This window comes from Leptodactylus fuscus, chromosome 6 (genome assembly GCF_031893055.1).
Source record: "Leptodactylus fuscus isolate aLepFus1 chromosome 6, aLepFus1.hap2, whole genome shotgun sequence".
Taxonomy (NCBI): domain Eukaryota; kingdom Metazoa; phylum Chordata; class Amphibia; order Anura; family Leptodactylidae; genus Leptodactylus; species Leptodactylus fuscus.
The window spans coordinates 42275063-42291583 of record NC_134270.1 but is presented as its reverse complement, the minus strand read 5'-3'; the positions used below and the strand labels follow the sequence as shown (position 1 = coordinate 42291583).

At 43.8% G+C, this 16521-nt stretch overlaps 2 protein-coding genes across 5 annotated transcripts in view; one reads left to right on the top strand and one right to left on the bottom strand.

Annotated features, from left to right (window-relative positions):
• NPHP4 (nephrocystin 4) overlaps nucleotides 1-14757 on the bottom strand; it is a 213498-nt gene extending 198741 nt beyond the window's left edge. The window contains exons 1-2 of the mRNA XM_075279781.1: nucleotides 14725-14757; nucleotides 4985-5150 (exon numbers count right to left, since the gene is read on the bottom strand). Coding sequence (XP_075135882.1) covers nucleotides 4985-5119 — 135 coding nt within the window. The 5' untranslated portion in view covers nucleotides 5120-5150; nucleotides 14725-14757. The remainder of the gene's footprint in view (nucleotides 1-4984; nucleotides 5151-14724) is intronic.
• A 1287-nt stretch (nucleotides 14758-16044) lies between these two features.
• KCNAB2 (potassium voltage-gated channel subfamily A regulatory beta subunit 2) overlaps nucleotides 16045-16521 on the top strand; it is a 126567-nt gene continuing 126090 nt past the window's right edge. For all 4 annotated transcript variants that reach the window (XM_075279806.1, XM_075279804.1, XM_075279805.1 and 1 more), the window contains exon 1: nucleotides 16045-16166. The gene's annotated coding sequence lies outside the window, so the exon portion shown is untranslated. The remainder of the gene's footprint in view (nucleotides 16167-16521) is intronic.

Sequence of the window (16521 nt, the reverse complement as noted above, 5' to 3'; positions counted from 1 at the left end):
ATAATGTAAATATAATTGGTGACTTATTTATACGCAGAGAATAAGACTCATCCTGCCTATGTAGAGTTTAGTTCAGATTAAGTTCCCAGGGGTATCTAGTAAACCATAGGAGCACATCCTACAGAGCTGTATCCGAGCTCATTATTTAAAGAGACAGTCACCCATTATTCACCCTAGGTATAGATCTGGCTGAAAAACAGAATCAGGGTCTTATATTTACTGGGAATATTTTTATTATTTTACAAGGATTGTTCCTTTGGTACTTATCAGTTTCTTCTATTAGTGATCAATGAAACATTTCTTCTATTACATAAGATTAGGGGATTATGAAGGGATAGTAAGGTTCCATGAACCCGTCTGAACTATGACCTGGAACAGTTACAATAAATGATAAATCACAGCATCTATGTAACCATGGTTTAATATAACTCAAGTAAATGACAAAATCAGCTCTGCTACATCTTCCGTCTATTCAGCAGTAAATGAATGTGTGTGTACTGTATGTAAAGAGAAATTTAACCAGGATTAAAAATCGCATGAAGGTGCTCATACACCTTCAGTAGAGTTTGGCCAAACACTCATGATGTCCTGTACACATGCATACTTTCTGAGGGCCAGTTCACACGGAGTTAACGCTCAAAATAGATCCCATTCATTTCAATGCATCGTTACAGGCGTATAATTTTGCAAAATTACGCTCGATATACACCTGTAACGACCCATTGAAATGAATGGGATTAGAGATGAGCGAGTACTGTTCGGATCAGCCGATCCGAACAGCACGCACCATAGAAATGAATGGATGCACCTGGTACTTCCGCTTTGACGGCGGCCGGCCGCTTAACCCCCCGCGTGCCGGCTACGTCCATTCATTTCTATGCGAGCGTGCTGTTCGGATCGGCTGATCCGAACAGTACTTGTTCATCTCTAAATGGGATCTGTTTTGATCGCTCACATTCTGACACGTGTTTACGTGCCAGAATGCGAGCCCGTTAACTCCGTGTGAACTGGCCCTTATATGCTAAGCATGCATGTGTTCACAATGAGGAGAGGGGAGTAAACTGATGCCTGACACCGGATTCCTTCCCCAACTCTTAAAATGAATAACTTTTTTTTTTTTTTTCTGACGACACAACTATGTGAGGGCTTATACTTTGCATGACATGTAGTACTTTTATTTGGCACTATTTTGGGGTACATAGAATGTCTTTATTAGATTTATTAACATTTTTGGGTGGTCTGGGTGAAAAAAGCCTACAATTATTCTACAACATTTTGCATTTTGTACCTATAGTGGTCACTCTACATTAAAAATGACATGGCAACTTTGTCCGATAGAACATAATTACAGTGGTATCATGTTTATATTGGTTTTATAAGGGTTTTTGCCTTTGGTAATACAACGTCATTTTTTTGAAAATCAATGGTTTTCCTGGGGTCACCATATTCTGATGCCTATAATTTTATTTTTTTACAATTTTTTAAGGCCTCTTAATTTGCGGGGCAAATTTTTATTGGTACTTATGTTTGGTACGTAAGATTTTGATAAATTTTTATTGCTATTTTTTTGGGGGGAACCAAGGTTACCAAAATACCCTCATTTTTGCATTGCAGTATGTATATATATATATATATATATATATATATATATATATATATATATTTTATGTTTTCACCATATGGTGAAGTAAAAATAATGCTATTGACACATGGGATAAATATCGCACTAACTACTCTCCTGGGAGTTAGTAGACTCCCCTACTACACAACACTGCCTGTGTTTTGAGTTCCTTGGTGAGAAAATGAATTACAATTGATTGTCATTGTCACTAATCTCTTTAAAGGGGCTCTATCAGCAAAATCATGCTGATAGAGCCCCACATATGTGTGAATAGCCTTTAAAATGGCCATTTAGGCACCACTAAAGTTATATTAATCTACCCCCCCCCCACCCCGATTTAAAATAAAACCCTAAAACAGAATATGTTCAACTTACCAAATGTGCACAGGGGGCGGGTATTCAGGGTCCTCTTTAGCCTCGCCTCCTCTTCCAGCGATGTCCTTGGGTCCCGTCCAACTCGCAAACTGACATTGATAAAAAATGGCGCGGGTGCATGCGCAGTAGCATGCTGCTACTACTATTACTACTGCTACTGCGCAGGAAACCGCGCCATTTTTTTTATCAATGTCAGTTCGCAAGCGCCGGAGGAAGACGGGATAAGAGGACATCGCTGGAAGAGGAGGCGTGGCTGAAGATGATGTCAAACCCTGAATGCCCGCCCACCGTGCACGATAGATAAGAGTAACATATTCTTAAAGTAGTTTAATATAACTTTAGCGGTGCCTGAATAGCCTTATGCAGGCGTTTGGGCGTAAGAGTTGGTTTACATCTGCTTTTGTATTCCGTCTGGGGGAGTCCGCATGGAGACCCCCCGAACGGAATACAAACGCAATTGCAAGCACTGTGCTGTAAAAGCAAACGGACCCCATAGACTGTAATGGGGTCCGTGTGCTTGCTGCACGCTGTCCGCACGAATCATGCAGACAGAAAAGTAGATTGGGAACTACTATCCTGTCTGCATGATCCCTGTGGACATCTGCCGGTAAGCACATGGACCCCATTATAGTCTATGGGGTCAGTGCGCTTTTACAGCACAGTGTTTTGCACTTGCATTTGGTATTCCGTTCAAGGGGGTCCCCATGCGGACTCCCCCAGACGGAATACAAAAGCAGATGTGAAAAGGGCATTAATGTTCTGCAACTCTTTTCATATTTTCAACCTCAGCCTTCCAAAATCCATAGCTTTTTTTATTTTTCTTTAGCGACAGAGATACGTGAGGGCCTATTGTTTCCACAACAAGTTGTAGTTCCAGTTTCCAGCACCATTATGGGGAATATAACTTATCCATTAGCTTTTATTAACATTTTTGGGGGATCCGTATAAGAAAAAAACTATAATTCTATCCTTATTTTTTGCGTTTTGTTTTCTCTGTGTTCGATCTGCATGAAAAGTGACATGGCAACTGCGATTACAGCAATAACATGTTTATATACTGTACGTTTTGTTATGCTTTACTAATTTTACTAAAACAGGCTGAGGCCCCACAGAAACGCAGCTTCTTTTTGTGGCAGACTTTGCAGTGTTTTTTTTGAGCCAAAACCAGGAGTGGATTGAGCAGAAGGTAGAAGTATAAAAACTTCCTAGATATTTTCCATTCCTTTTATAACCATTCTTGGCTTTGGCTTAATAAACGGCAGCAAACAAAGCTGCATTTCCATAACGTGGGGCTTCAGACTAAAAAGTCATTTTTCAATTTGCCTGAGGTCACTGTATTCTGACATCTATAAAATTTTTATTGTTTTGTAGGGAAAGTTGTAGTTGTTACTGGTGGTGTTCTTGGTAAGTATCACTTTTTATTGCTATTTTAGAGAAAGCGAGGTGACACATTAATTCGCACATGGAGATTTTTTTTTTTTTTTTTTTTTTTTACCAAGCTCACCATACTTTTTGGATAGCACAGACATATAAAAACATGACGATACCTAATGTTTGTTTACATTATGCTTTTAAAAAAAAAATAAAATAAAAATTAGAAAGGATTTTTTGCTGATTGGTTGAACAGGGAGGCGATCTTGTCCCTAACCACTCACATACTGTAATCTTTGGGATTAAGCTGCCAAAGTCAGAGTAACTTCTGATTCCGGCAGATAACCCCGCGCTTCGACATAAGAGTATTTTGTACTACTGTGAAGCTGAACCACACACTTATTGCAATGTAATGCTATGATGCGGAACAGGAAACAGAAACATAGGTCCGGAGAGGAGTACGTGGCTGGATGCAGGTACAATGCACCGGCATTCAGTCGCTGCTACCCGGTTTTTGGATCGGAACCAGGTTTCAATCAAAAAAACCCTGTGTGAACTTACCCTTACATATCCTAAAAAAAAAAAAGATAGAGGGGCAACACGATGGCTCAGTGGTTAGCACTACAGTCCTGGAGGCCTGGGTTCGATTACCACCAGGAACAACAACTGCAAGGAGTTTGTATGTTCTCCCCGTGTTTGCATGGATTTCCTCCCATTCTACAAAGACATACTGATAGGGAAACAATGTACATTGTGATCCCTATATGGGGCTCACAATCTACAAAAAAAAAAAAAAAAAAAAGATGATTTTCCCTGCATCACTTCACTGGTTTGAGGCAACAAGTTATGTTTCTATGACTATTAAATACCCTAATGTGGTTATTGGTTTGGGTGGCATTTTAGACCAGATTCCCTTTAACCCTTAAGTACTATTGTGGCGTCCTAATGATATGTGTATGATAGACACCATGATAGTACTTAAGGGTTAAAGGTGTATAGTGACCTTTAGGCTGTAGACCAGGGGTGCCCAATACGTCAATCGCAATGGACGTATGGGTCGATTGCAGGATGCAGCCAGGCATCCCCGCTGTCTGCTTCTTCACATCGCAGGCTGAGAGTTATCTCTGGACACTGGCAGGCGGGGCTGCGGCAGCCCCGCCTGCCAGTGTCCGTAGATGACTCTCAGCCTGCGCTGTGAACAAGCACTTGCAGGCCGCTCTTAGGAATGGAAGGAGCCAGGGTGCTGCTTCTTCACAGCGCAGCCCCAGCCTGCCAGTGTCCAGAGATAACTCTCAGCCTGCGCTGTGAAGAAGCAGACAGCGGGGATGCCTGGGCGGCCACGCCCACATGTCCAGCTCCGCCAACAGGCCCGCCCCGGCCCACAAGAAGTGGGCAGTCGATCTTAGGGCTTGGCCATTTAAAGGAGTAGCTCACATGCTGACAAAGTGTGAGCACCCCTGCTGTAGACATTGTGTTTTATGTGGCACGGTGAGGACTATATATGGACTGAAATATTGAGACCATAAGAACAGTATTAATAAGTAATTTAGTATACAATGCAAGCACTTACTGTATCTATAATGCACACCACAAGCCAAACATGCTTACTCAGCTCACCTGTCTACTGGGGATTCCTTCCAGGGTACCAAGGAATATCTGAAAGCCAACCGTATCCCCCAGGCTTTGCTTCCATCTTTGTATGTGCTGTGGTATAACCCGATTTTGGGTAAAGATGGTCTCCCACTTTGTCATCTTCTGTTTGTGAATCTTCTTTACAAATGATCTTAAAAGTAAATGGAAAAATTAGATCACATGTAAATTTTTTGGGGGACGTGGCAATCGCACGATTATGCTGTTATGTAACCATGCATCCTAAAGGGATTGTCTGGGATTACAAACACATTGCTGTTTTCTTCCAAAAACCGCGCCACACCTGCCCATGGGTTGTGTATGATATTGTGATTGATAACCAATTGCCAGCATCAGGGAATGTGATGAGAGAGAAGAAAAAGACTATACTCCCCTGCACAATGTCCTGCTGCTTCAGCGTTACTGCTCTGGTGGTCCCTACTAGACTACACTTGTCCTTCAGTGATGTCATGGAGCACATGTGCATGTCACCTCTTCAGTCATTGGCAGCAGAAGCCATGTGCATGTAGGACAGCTCATACCAGCAGGGACCATTAGAGAAGCAGCACGGGATTGTGTAGGTGTTTGTGAGATATATATATACACATATATATATATATATATATATATATATATATATATATATATATATATATTATCATGTATTCCCATGTTTTTTTTTGTAAATTTCAGTCTCTTCCCTCCATTAAGCTCAGTAACAAACTTGCCACTACCATGGCTGTGTAGTCAGTCTGGGCCAGCTTTGAGTGGATTCAGAAAAAAAAAAAGTTACTGACTCTCTCATGAAAATAAAATAATTATTTTTAATTATATATATCCTATTAATATTATAAATGTGAAAGTTTGTGAGTTTGTGGGTTTGGATGTTTGCATGTTCGGATGTTTGTTCCTCAATCACGGAAAAACCGCTCCACCGATTTGGCTGAAATTTTCCACAAACATAGTTAATACACCCGATTAAACAATAGGCTACTTTTTGTCACAATAGCGCACATACGTTTTTCCCAGGACCCCCATAAAACCCAAACTCACACCACTATCTCTGCAATCTCACACACTTTGGACCCCGATTTGGCTGAAATTTTCCACAAACATAGTCCCTACACTCGATTGCGCAATAGGCTACTTTTCGTCACAATAGCTCACATACGTTTTTCCCAGGACCCATTGGATGTTCGGATGTTTGGCGGTCAATCACGCAAAAACCGCTCCACCGATTTGGCTGAAATTTTCCACAAACATAGTTATTACACTCGATTAAACAATAGGCTACTTTTCGTCACAATAGCACACATACGTTTGTGCCAGGACCCCCACAAAACCCAAACTCACACCACCATCTCTGCAATCTCACACACTTTGGACCATAGCAAGCCACAAAATTCATATTGCCCTCTCCAGCCTCGCCCCTAACCCCACACAATCACATATACATAGACTTTACCACTTTGCCCCTCACCTTAACGATTCTCTAGGAGGCACTCCTGCCATTTTTTCACTGTTTTGATTCTGCTAAAAATTTGAATAAAAAGTGATCAAAGCAATAACATTTCCCAAAAATGGTAGAACTACAAAGTACACCCGTTCCCGCAAAAAAAGACGCCCTATACATCCCCGTACACGCACGTATAAAAAAGTTACGCCTGTCGGAATATGGAGACTTTTCAAAAAATAATTTTTTAACAGTTTTGGATTTTTTTTAAGGGGTCAAAATGTAAATAAAACCATATAAATTTGGTATCCCCGGAATCGTAACGAAACACAGAATACAGGGGACATGCCATTTTGGCTGCACAGTGAACGCCGGAAAACCAAAGCCCGTAAGAAAGTCGCAGAAATGCATTTTTTCTTCAAATCCAACCCATTGTGAATTTTTTCCCGGCTTCCCAGTACATTATATAGAATAAATAATGGTGGCATCATGAAGAAAAATTTGTCCCAGGAAAAATTAAGACCTCATATGGCTCTGGGAGCGGAGAAATAAAAAAGTTATGGGGTTTAGAAGGAGGGGAGTCAAAAACGAAAATCAAAAAATGCCATCGGCGGGAAAGGGTTAACTTCAAATACTTCTGTCCCAAAGTCACTATGTAAAGTTTCTCACAACACCGTATATATAGCAGCTCAAATACAAATTACCTTCAACACAAAAGTCTCACGTATTCTCTGAATAACAGCAAAAACAAGATACAAAGTTACATTTCATATCCCATACCATATACACAGTACAAAAACCTTACCCCCGCCTGTATATACCCACTGCTACAATCACCGCAGACGAAGTCGCGGGTACCAGCTAGTATATATATATATATATATATATATATATATATATATATATATGTATAGTTACTACACACAATGGGATCGGAAGAGGAGATTCCAGCCATGTATGGACGTAGCCATAGGCTGAGTTCACATGGAGTTTTTTTGGTCAGGAATTTGGTGAGGAATCCACCTCAAAATCACCCTCCAAAAAACGCCTTTTTTTTTTTCCTGCTAGCAGAAAAATTCACTAGCGGAAAAGAAGCGACATGTCCATTCTTCAGGCGTTTTCCGCCTGAAAAAAATCAATGCAAGTCAATGGGAGGTGGAAAAACCGCTGAGGCGTTTTCTGAGGCCTTTTTTGAGACGTTTTTTTCCGCCTCTTATTGACTTGCATTGATTTTTTCAGGCGGATGTGCTTCAAAAAAACGCCTTAGCGGATTTTTCCTGACCAAAAAACTCCATGTGAACTCAGCCTTAGGGTAAGTTCACACAGGGTTTTTTGGTCCAGAACCTGAGGTGGAGGCTGCCTCAAGTTCCGGTCCAAAAAACCGGTAGCCGTGAATGAATGCCGATGCACTGCTCCAGTCGCGCACTCCACTCCGGATTAGGCCCAATGAATGGGCTTAGTCAGGAGGAGGGAGTGTCTTCAGGCCGAATCGTGAGGTGAAACTGCCTGAAGAATGAGCATCTCGCTTCCTTTTTTTTTCTTTATTTCAATGGGATCCGTCTTTTTGGTCAGGATTTTGAGGCGGATACAGCCTCAAAATCCTGACCAAAAATCTCTGTGTGAACTTACCCTTATGCTGTGTTCACACATCAGTATGCCATCCGTCCGTTTGAATTCAGTTTGACACTTCAAAACGGACTGATGCACATACTGATTGTACACGGACACCTTTTTATGCTGATAGCAAACGCTGTCCGTCCCCTAGAGGAAAGATAAGGGGATTAAAAGTAGCAATTGTAAACAGAATAGAGATAAGGAGATATAATAAATGTCCTTGTGTCCTCCTTAGCTCTACTCTGTTTACAATTGCTACTTTTAATCCCCTTATCTCTCCTCTAGGGGATGGAGAACGTTTGCTATCAGCATAAAAAGGTATCAGTATACAATCAGTATGTGCATCAGTCCGTTTTGAAGTGTCAAACTGAATTCAAACGGACGGATGGCATACTGATGTGTGAACATACCCTCAGAGGGCTTTTACTGCTTCTGACACTTATAAAGGAGTCTGAGTATGGATTTGGAAAAATAGGAGTTGTTGTCAGTGGATGTGGCCTATCGACTCCATAGCCCTGGACTTTACCACAACACGAAGTCACCCCAGAACACTCATCTAAAGAGACCCTTATTTAATATAAGCCATATATAAATGATATTGTGGTAAAAGGAGGTTTACAATTTTCTAGCTTCACTCTGAGCACTAAAGGGTTAATACAACAGAGTCTTCAAGGGGGAGCGTTTCCTTTTGTTCTCAGCACTGGTTAACAGAAGTAATATCTATATTGTTTACTTTGATGACATCACTAAATCCCATAATCCCTTGGAATTGGTTTGAGAACAGTTGGTCACCGTAGATATAATGACTATTACTACAAAGCTGATCCGACAGGAACGCTGCAGAGCAAAATAAAACTGGTGTAAGGCCGCACGTTGTCAGCTAAATTACAGGAGTGTTTACGCCGAGTCATGTGGATATTATAGTAGGGGTACCCTGCTCTTTACTACCCCCTCCCTCTGTGGAGAGCTGCTGCAATGAGGATCCCCAGTACAGGAGGACACAGGCTGATCAGGGGTTAGGGCCCACAGTGATCAGATCTGCCATCTTTAAAGAAGGTTTTATTTTGATGAGATCACCTTTAAATTGTCTCCATTTTAAGGGATTTTCCAGACCTATGATAGTGATGACCTATTTTTAGAATAGGTTATCAATATCAGATCGGCAGGGATCCAACTCCCAGTACCTCCACTGATTAGCTGTTTGGACAAGTGTTGTGAGTATCTAAGTGCGCACCAAGCAAAGCAACTATATATTGTATAATGGCTGTGGTAGGTACTGCAGCTCCATCTCATTCATTGGAATGGACTGAGCTTCCATAAGGTCATGTGACCAGTGAGTGTGACATCACCGGCTTGAGAAGAGGAAGTAATGCTCGGTCTGATCAGCAGGAGTGCTGGGTGTCACACCCCCACAATATAATATTGATGACCTAAGCATCCTTAATGTCATGGTTGCGGAAAACCCTTTTAAGCTATGTCACGTTGATTGTGGACAGACCCTATTGTGTCCTGTGTGCTATATATTTCTAGAGGTAACCTAATGAGGCTATTTGGGACACTAAACCACCAGTCCATGTGGACCTGTGTGATGGTTTAGTATTCCAAAACGACCTGTCAGAGGTGGCTATCAAAAAAAAGAAGTAACCTTTATACCTGTTAAGAGAGGAGTCCGATAAGTCTTATCGGACTTAAGACTGGTGCCGCCAGCGCCTGCGCAATTGCTCATTGAAACCAAGGAAGTCACCTCAACTTCACAGCTCAAGCGCCCGAGGTTTGGTGCATGTGCACTGAAGGGTGACGTGTACTCCTCAGGCTTCAGAGAATGGTTGGTCAGACACTAGGAGTACAGAAGATACTAAGTATAAAGTAGTGCTGGGCGGTTTTTGCCTAAACATAAAATCTCAATTTTATTCAAGCTTAAGTGCAATTCTCGATGTAAATCTCAATGTTCATATTTTTGCTTGGAGACTAAAAAATTTCAGTGAGTTGGCATGGGTGTTGGAGTCCTATAGATTTGCAGGCTTCCCCGTCCAACTACCCACATACTGAATCAATCACGGCATTCACTTGAAGATCAGGCAGGATACTTATTGTCTCAGTGTCCTGATGTGATCTCCGCCTCACACTGAAAACACGGCGAGGCAGAATCTGCTGCTGATTTGGCAGCGGAATCTGCATCCAAATCAGTGTCAAATTCCTCCGTTTGAACGGCCCCCTACTGGGATACTAAACCACCGGGCCAATAAGGAACTTATGTCATTTATTGTCCCAAACAGACCTGACAGCTTTCCTTTAAAGGAATTGTCCCATGGATAAATATACTGTACACCTTATATATACCTTAAATATACTGTCCCTCACAGAACATCTGCCTGTCCAGAACCAGGCGCCATATATGCTTTGTTAGGTTCCCCCATATACATGGACAGCAGAGTTAATTCTGCTACTCTGTGAGCCAGTCAATGAGAATCCCCATAAAAGAATCAGCGTCTTCTCACGGCACTGGGCACATTAGGTGGATGATATGAGCGGATATGAAAAGAACAGAAGGTGCTAGTACAATTATGTAGCAGCAAATACATACAAGGGGTAATTCCAACCGAAAAGGTGTGTTCTGCCTGATCTAACAGAAAAAATGTATTATTTATCATGAGACAAGTCTTTCAAGCAGGATCTCCTGAATTCTAATATCTAGACTGTGTTACAAGGATCAGACAGGTTGGATTTCAGCTATACACCAACACCTGCCCCTATCATGGTATATAACAGAAGAGGAACAAGCCTAGGGTTATAGTGTACTCCTGTAAGACTGACTCCTAGCCATCTACCAAGACAGGAACTGTCCCCCTGTCTTGGTAGTGGGAGGTATGTCCTGGATTCAACTCTGTGTAGTTAAGTACAATGGTGAGAAGCAGGGAGAAGTATAATCTGCTTCTACACTCAGCCTATCTCTGCCAATGGTGGCTTAGTCACAGACAGGGGCAAAGCACCAGCAGCAGAAACCAGACTGGGCAGTGATGGAATGGGTAAGGTAAACCAGACTGGGCAGTGAGGGAATGGGTAAGGTAAACCAGGCTGGGCAGCGAGGGAATTGGGTAAGGTAAACCAGGCTGGGCAGCGAGAGAATGGGGTAAGGTAAACCAGGCTGGGCAGCGAGAGAATGGGGTAAGGTAAACCAGGCTGGGCAGCGAGAGAATGGGGTAAGGTAAACCAGGCTGGGCAGCGAGAGAATGGGGTAAGGTAAACCAGGCTGGGCAGCGAGAGAATGGGGTAAGGTAAACCAGGCTGGGCAGCGAGAGAATGGGGTAAGGTAAACCAGGCTGGGCAGTGAGGAAATGGGGTAAGGTAAACCAGGCTGGGCAATGAGGGAATGGGGTAAGGTAAACCAGGCTGGGCAATGAGGGAATGGGGTAAGGTAAACCAGGCTGGGCAATGAGGGAATGGGGTAAGGTAAACCAGGCTGGGCAATGAGGGAATGGGGTAAGGTAAACCAGGCTGGGCAATGAGGGAATGGGGTAAGGTAAACCAGACTGGGCAGTGATGGAATGGGTAAGGTAAACCAGACTGGGCAGTGATGGAATGGGTAAGGTAAACCAGACTGGGCAGTGATGGAATGGGTAAGGTAAACCAGACTGGGCAGTGATGGAATGCGTAAGGTAAACCAGGCTGGGCAGTGATGGAATGGGTAAGGTAAACCAGGCTGGGCAGTGAGGGAATGGGTAAGGTAAACCAGGCTGGGCAGTGAGGGAATGGGGTAAGGTAAACCAGGCTGGGCAGTGAGGGAATGAGGTAAGGTAAACCAGGCTGGGCAGTGAGGGAATGGGGTAAGGTAAACCAGACTGGACAGTGAGGGAATGGGGTAAGTTAAACCAGGCTGGGCAGTGAGGGAATGGGGTAAGGCAAACCAGGCTGGGCATCGAGAGAATGGGGTAAAGTAAACCAAGCAGCGCAGTGAGGGAATGGGGTAAGGTAAATCAGGCTGGGCAGCAAGAGAATGGGGTAAGGTAAACCAGACTGGGCAGTGAGGGAATGGGGTAAAAAAAATTTGTGCATTTTACTGTGGAGGCCACAATGAAGGGTCAATACAGTGAGTAGGCCAGAACAGGGATAATATACAGTAATATGTGGGGGCCACATTATACACAAGGACATTATACTTTGTGGGAGGCCACTGAGTGTATTATACTGCATGGGGAGCCACTAAAGGGACTGGATAGGATTGGACAGTATAAGAGGCATGACACTGCAGGTTGCAGGCACTCACGGGTGTCATGTAGCTTCCTTTCCCCTCTGGCCGTCTCTCAGGTCCTGCCTTGCACCCACAGACACAATACAGACCAGCCAGCTCTCCTCCAGCACCTTGCTGCAGACAACTGCTGTCCATCATGCAGCGGACAGTCAGTGACTGTCATTTATACATTATTTCCACTCGCCCTAAAATAAAAACATTTGCCCCTATGTTGACATTCCTGCCAAAAACAAATATCTGTGTAGCTTTGAGACACAATCCTGCCAGTCCTATGTGTAAAGCATGTGGCCAAAAGCTAGAGGGAAAACAATGGTTATACGTCTCCACAACAGTGGCTTCCAAAAGCAAAATGTGATGCCCTGGGGCATATGGAATATTCATCTACAAATCTAAAAATACAAAGGCCTGCTCCACTTTTCCTTGCAAGAGGCTGAAATTCAGGACAACTTTCCAAAATATATGTGATACTGACTTATCCTATCACTAGCATATGCCATCCCTTTATGACTATAGTGGCCCTGTGACTGAGACCCCCATGAACCTGAGGATAAATTAGTAATCACAATGGGGACCATCACTTTTTTTTTTGTTTACTACACAGTGCCACATTCCCTTTACAGCGTTCACTGCGCAACCAAAATTACATGTCACCAGCATTCCCTGAGTCGGTACGATTGCAGGGATATAAAATTTATACGTTCCTTATATTCTTCGGGTTGGCACGATGATGTCAATATCAAATTTATATAGTTGTTTTAAAACCTTTACAAAAATCCAACTCGTAAATAATGCAAAAAATGTATTTGGTTGCCATATTCTGACACATGTAACTTTTTCATGTTTCTGTGTACAGAGCTGTGGAAGTCATACTTTATTGTAACACAAGAAGTTTTTATTTTTTTGGAGGGGGGGGGGGTAATTATCAAGTCTTTTTGCCTACCCAAAAAATGTAATGTAATAAAAAAATATATTTAATCATTTTGATCTTTAACGTTGAGGCTCAGTTCACATCCAAAGAGAAACCTATATACACAGATAAGCGTTTACCTGGGGAAACACGCGGACCCCATAGACTATAATGGGGGCCGTGTGGTTTCCGTTTGGTTCCTGCATGAGACAGCAGCACTTTTCTCTCCGCATGTTTCATGTGGAAACCACCATAGTCTATGGGGTCCATGTGGTTTCTTAGGAAACTGCTTTTTAATGCATATACATTTTCGTTCAGGGGTCCCCAAAGGACTCCCCGAACGCAGATGTGAACCGGGCCTAAGGTGTACGCCATATAGGATAAATATCGTTAGTCTGGGTTTTTCGGACTGTATTGAAGTCTATGGCAGAATCCCCAAGCCTCAGTAGCATTACCCCTGTGACAGGTCTGGGAACTGCGTTTTACAGTACCTGCAAAGTAGATAGAATTCTGGTTAATCCTATCCACACATTGCAAATAAATCTCCACAGTGGACATGTTACGATTTCAAAAAAACGTTGCGTTTTTGTAAAAGGTCAATTATACCTACGGAACCCCTGACATTTTCTGTATAGGTATTACTGAAGCAGAGTCCACAGAGGAAAACACTGAAGACAGCGCTGCAAGAAAAACCCCGATACATTTCCGCCGTTCACTAACCATGGCTGTTGGCCATTTATGCAGGGGTCTTGAGTCAGGCTGTGGAAAAATAGGAGTCGGAGTTGGTGGTTTGGCCTATTGGCTCCACAGTCCTGGGATAAAGACAGAAAATCCCACAAATGATCTGCAGTGTTGCAGATGAATGTGCGGATTATCCCCATTCCATGAGACCTATCTGCATGTAGGATCAGCTGTGGTTTCTGCATCTATAAGCGACAGGTCAAAAAAAAACCAAATCACAAAGAAGCCGGTATGAACAGAAAATATGGGGGGCAGCTTTTACAAGGAGGACACGCCATGATTTCCATGATAAATCCTCTGTGCGGACCTAAACTATCCCCCAAACTACAGGACTAACGCCATGATACGTATACGGAGCTAATAGGCCGGGTATAATACGGAGATTATTGCACCGCGCAGAGCATTTACCGGAATTAATTGCTTTTCTTTGAATCTTGCTGCAGATTTTATAAGAAGGAAGAAACCACAATGGCACGCAAAGCCAAAACCAGCGCTGACTTATTATTGGGTGGGTCACCTGCATCCCAGAATATGCAATAACCCCTACTCTGTACAGCTCACCTTACCCTCCAGTACCTTACATGACTCCCATCCCTGGCCATAGACAGTAATCCTCTCCATAGTATTGCACGTAATCTGTCCCTCTCCGTCGCACTACAAGTCCCAGCCTCCCTTGCCCGCAGTGTTACCACCACTAGGCCCCTCAGACTCCCCCATCTGCGCAGTATCTCCCGGGCCGCCCTCTCCCCAGCACAGACACAGACCCTTCACCTCCTTTCTTCAGCTCGAAGCTGCCATCTTCCATGTAAGCATACGTTTGAGCTGTACTACCTTTTTTTTATGGGGGGGGCTTCTCCGGTCATGGACTCGGATAACTTTCTCCTAAGAGCCTCTAGTCTTGTATCGGTGACTTGTTCACCTGTGGGACCATGATATTACATAATATCGGCGACCGTGATAGAAGACACAAAGAAATCACAAGCATTGTAGTCGCATCTAGTCATGATCTCCCCCTATAATATGACAGAATGGTTTCGTCTACCAGCCAGCGTCTGTTACCATGGTGACGCTGAGACTCCTTATGTGGCCGCTTCAGCGCCTGATAGAAGGGAAAGTATAAACCGCATAGAGGCGGATATAAATGTCCTATCTATGTAAATAGTGCTCTACAGGGTGTAATAACCGCGGGAGGCCTGCAGCTCGGCATGCCGCACATTGCCGCTCTCACTACATGTCCCATGAAGCGTCACAATGTATTACTATTACCAAGGATTCTGGGAGATGTAGTTTTGTGGCGCGCTTCGCCCCAGCTGCAGCACTGTTATATTACCCCCCACACGGACTACAAATCCCATGAGCCTCCTCCAGTCACGACTTGGCCTAGAGGTTCTGGGACTTGTAGTGTAACATCTGGATGCCGCACTCTGGGGTTTACTGGTCTCCTGCAGGTGAATGGCTCGTGAATTAACCCATTCAGGACTCCAGTGGAGCAGAGGCAGCGGTCCTACCCTATAGGGGCCCCATAAGCTCTCCCGCTATTCTGTGTGGCACATTGCAGCACAGACTCTGCATTGGGGTCCAGGAGCATTGTGGGAGTTGTAGTTCTCCAGCTGGGTGACTTGTATCACTGGCTGTGACTCTCCCGCAGTTCTCTGACTGCATTAACCCGCACACGTCCAGCCATTGCTTCTGTCTGGTAATTCTGGGACTTGTAGTGAGTCCTTTGCCTACAGTAACCTGCAGGTGTTCTCCTTCTCTATTCCCTATGGCCCTGTCTAGGCATGCTGGGAGTTGCAGTGCCATAACCAAAGGACCGCAGTCTCTTAAACACATCACTGACAGTCTAGACAGCGAGACAATAATGACATTTTCATAACCAATGCGTCAAAATGACCGACAGCGCGATCCTCCAATCCAGTCATCTGTTATCCTGTCTGAGGGACCGAATCAACCAATCATGGGAGGCGGTTTATTGATTGGCATATGGCAGAGCCAATCAGCGCTGTGTTTATGGAGCCGGGAGAATAGAGTCTTTTGCTTGGCAGTGGGCGGGGCTGGACAGCTGCTCTCCCACGAGGTGAGCAGTGCGGGCTGAACGGGAGGCGGCGGCGGCGGTGACACAACGGGGACTGCGGGGGAGAGAGAGGAGAGCGGCGGCCCCGGTGCTGGAGGAGGAGGAGGAGGCTGCGGGGAGTACAAGCTGCAGGTGCGCATGGAGGCTAGCTCTCCCCTAGTCACTAATACTGGGCAGCCACTGCCCCCTGTATATGACACAGTATATGGAGAGCTCATATACATGGCAGTGTTCAGTGATTGCTGGGTGTAATGCATGTGTTACCTGTGTATATACACTGTAAGTGACCCCATATGTATATCTTATGTATGTAACATGCAAAACTTTAGACTTTTTGCAAATCTTGTGTTGCAATAAATAGTAAATTCCACAATAAACCTCATTTGATATAATGTAACAACAACTAATATCTTATACATATGTTTATGGCTCTACTTTGCCCCCCCCCCCCTTCCAATTCTTCATCTGTGACCGAATCCACTTGCAC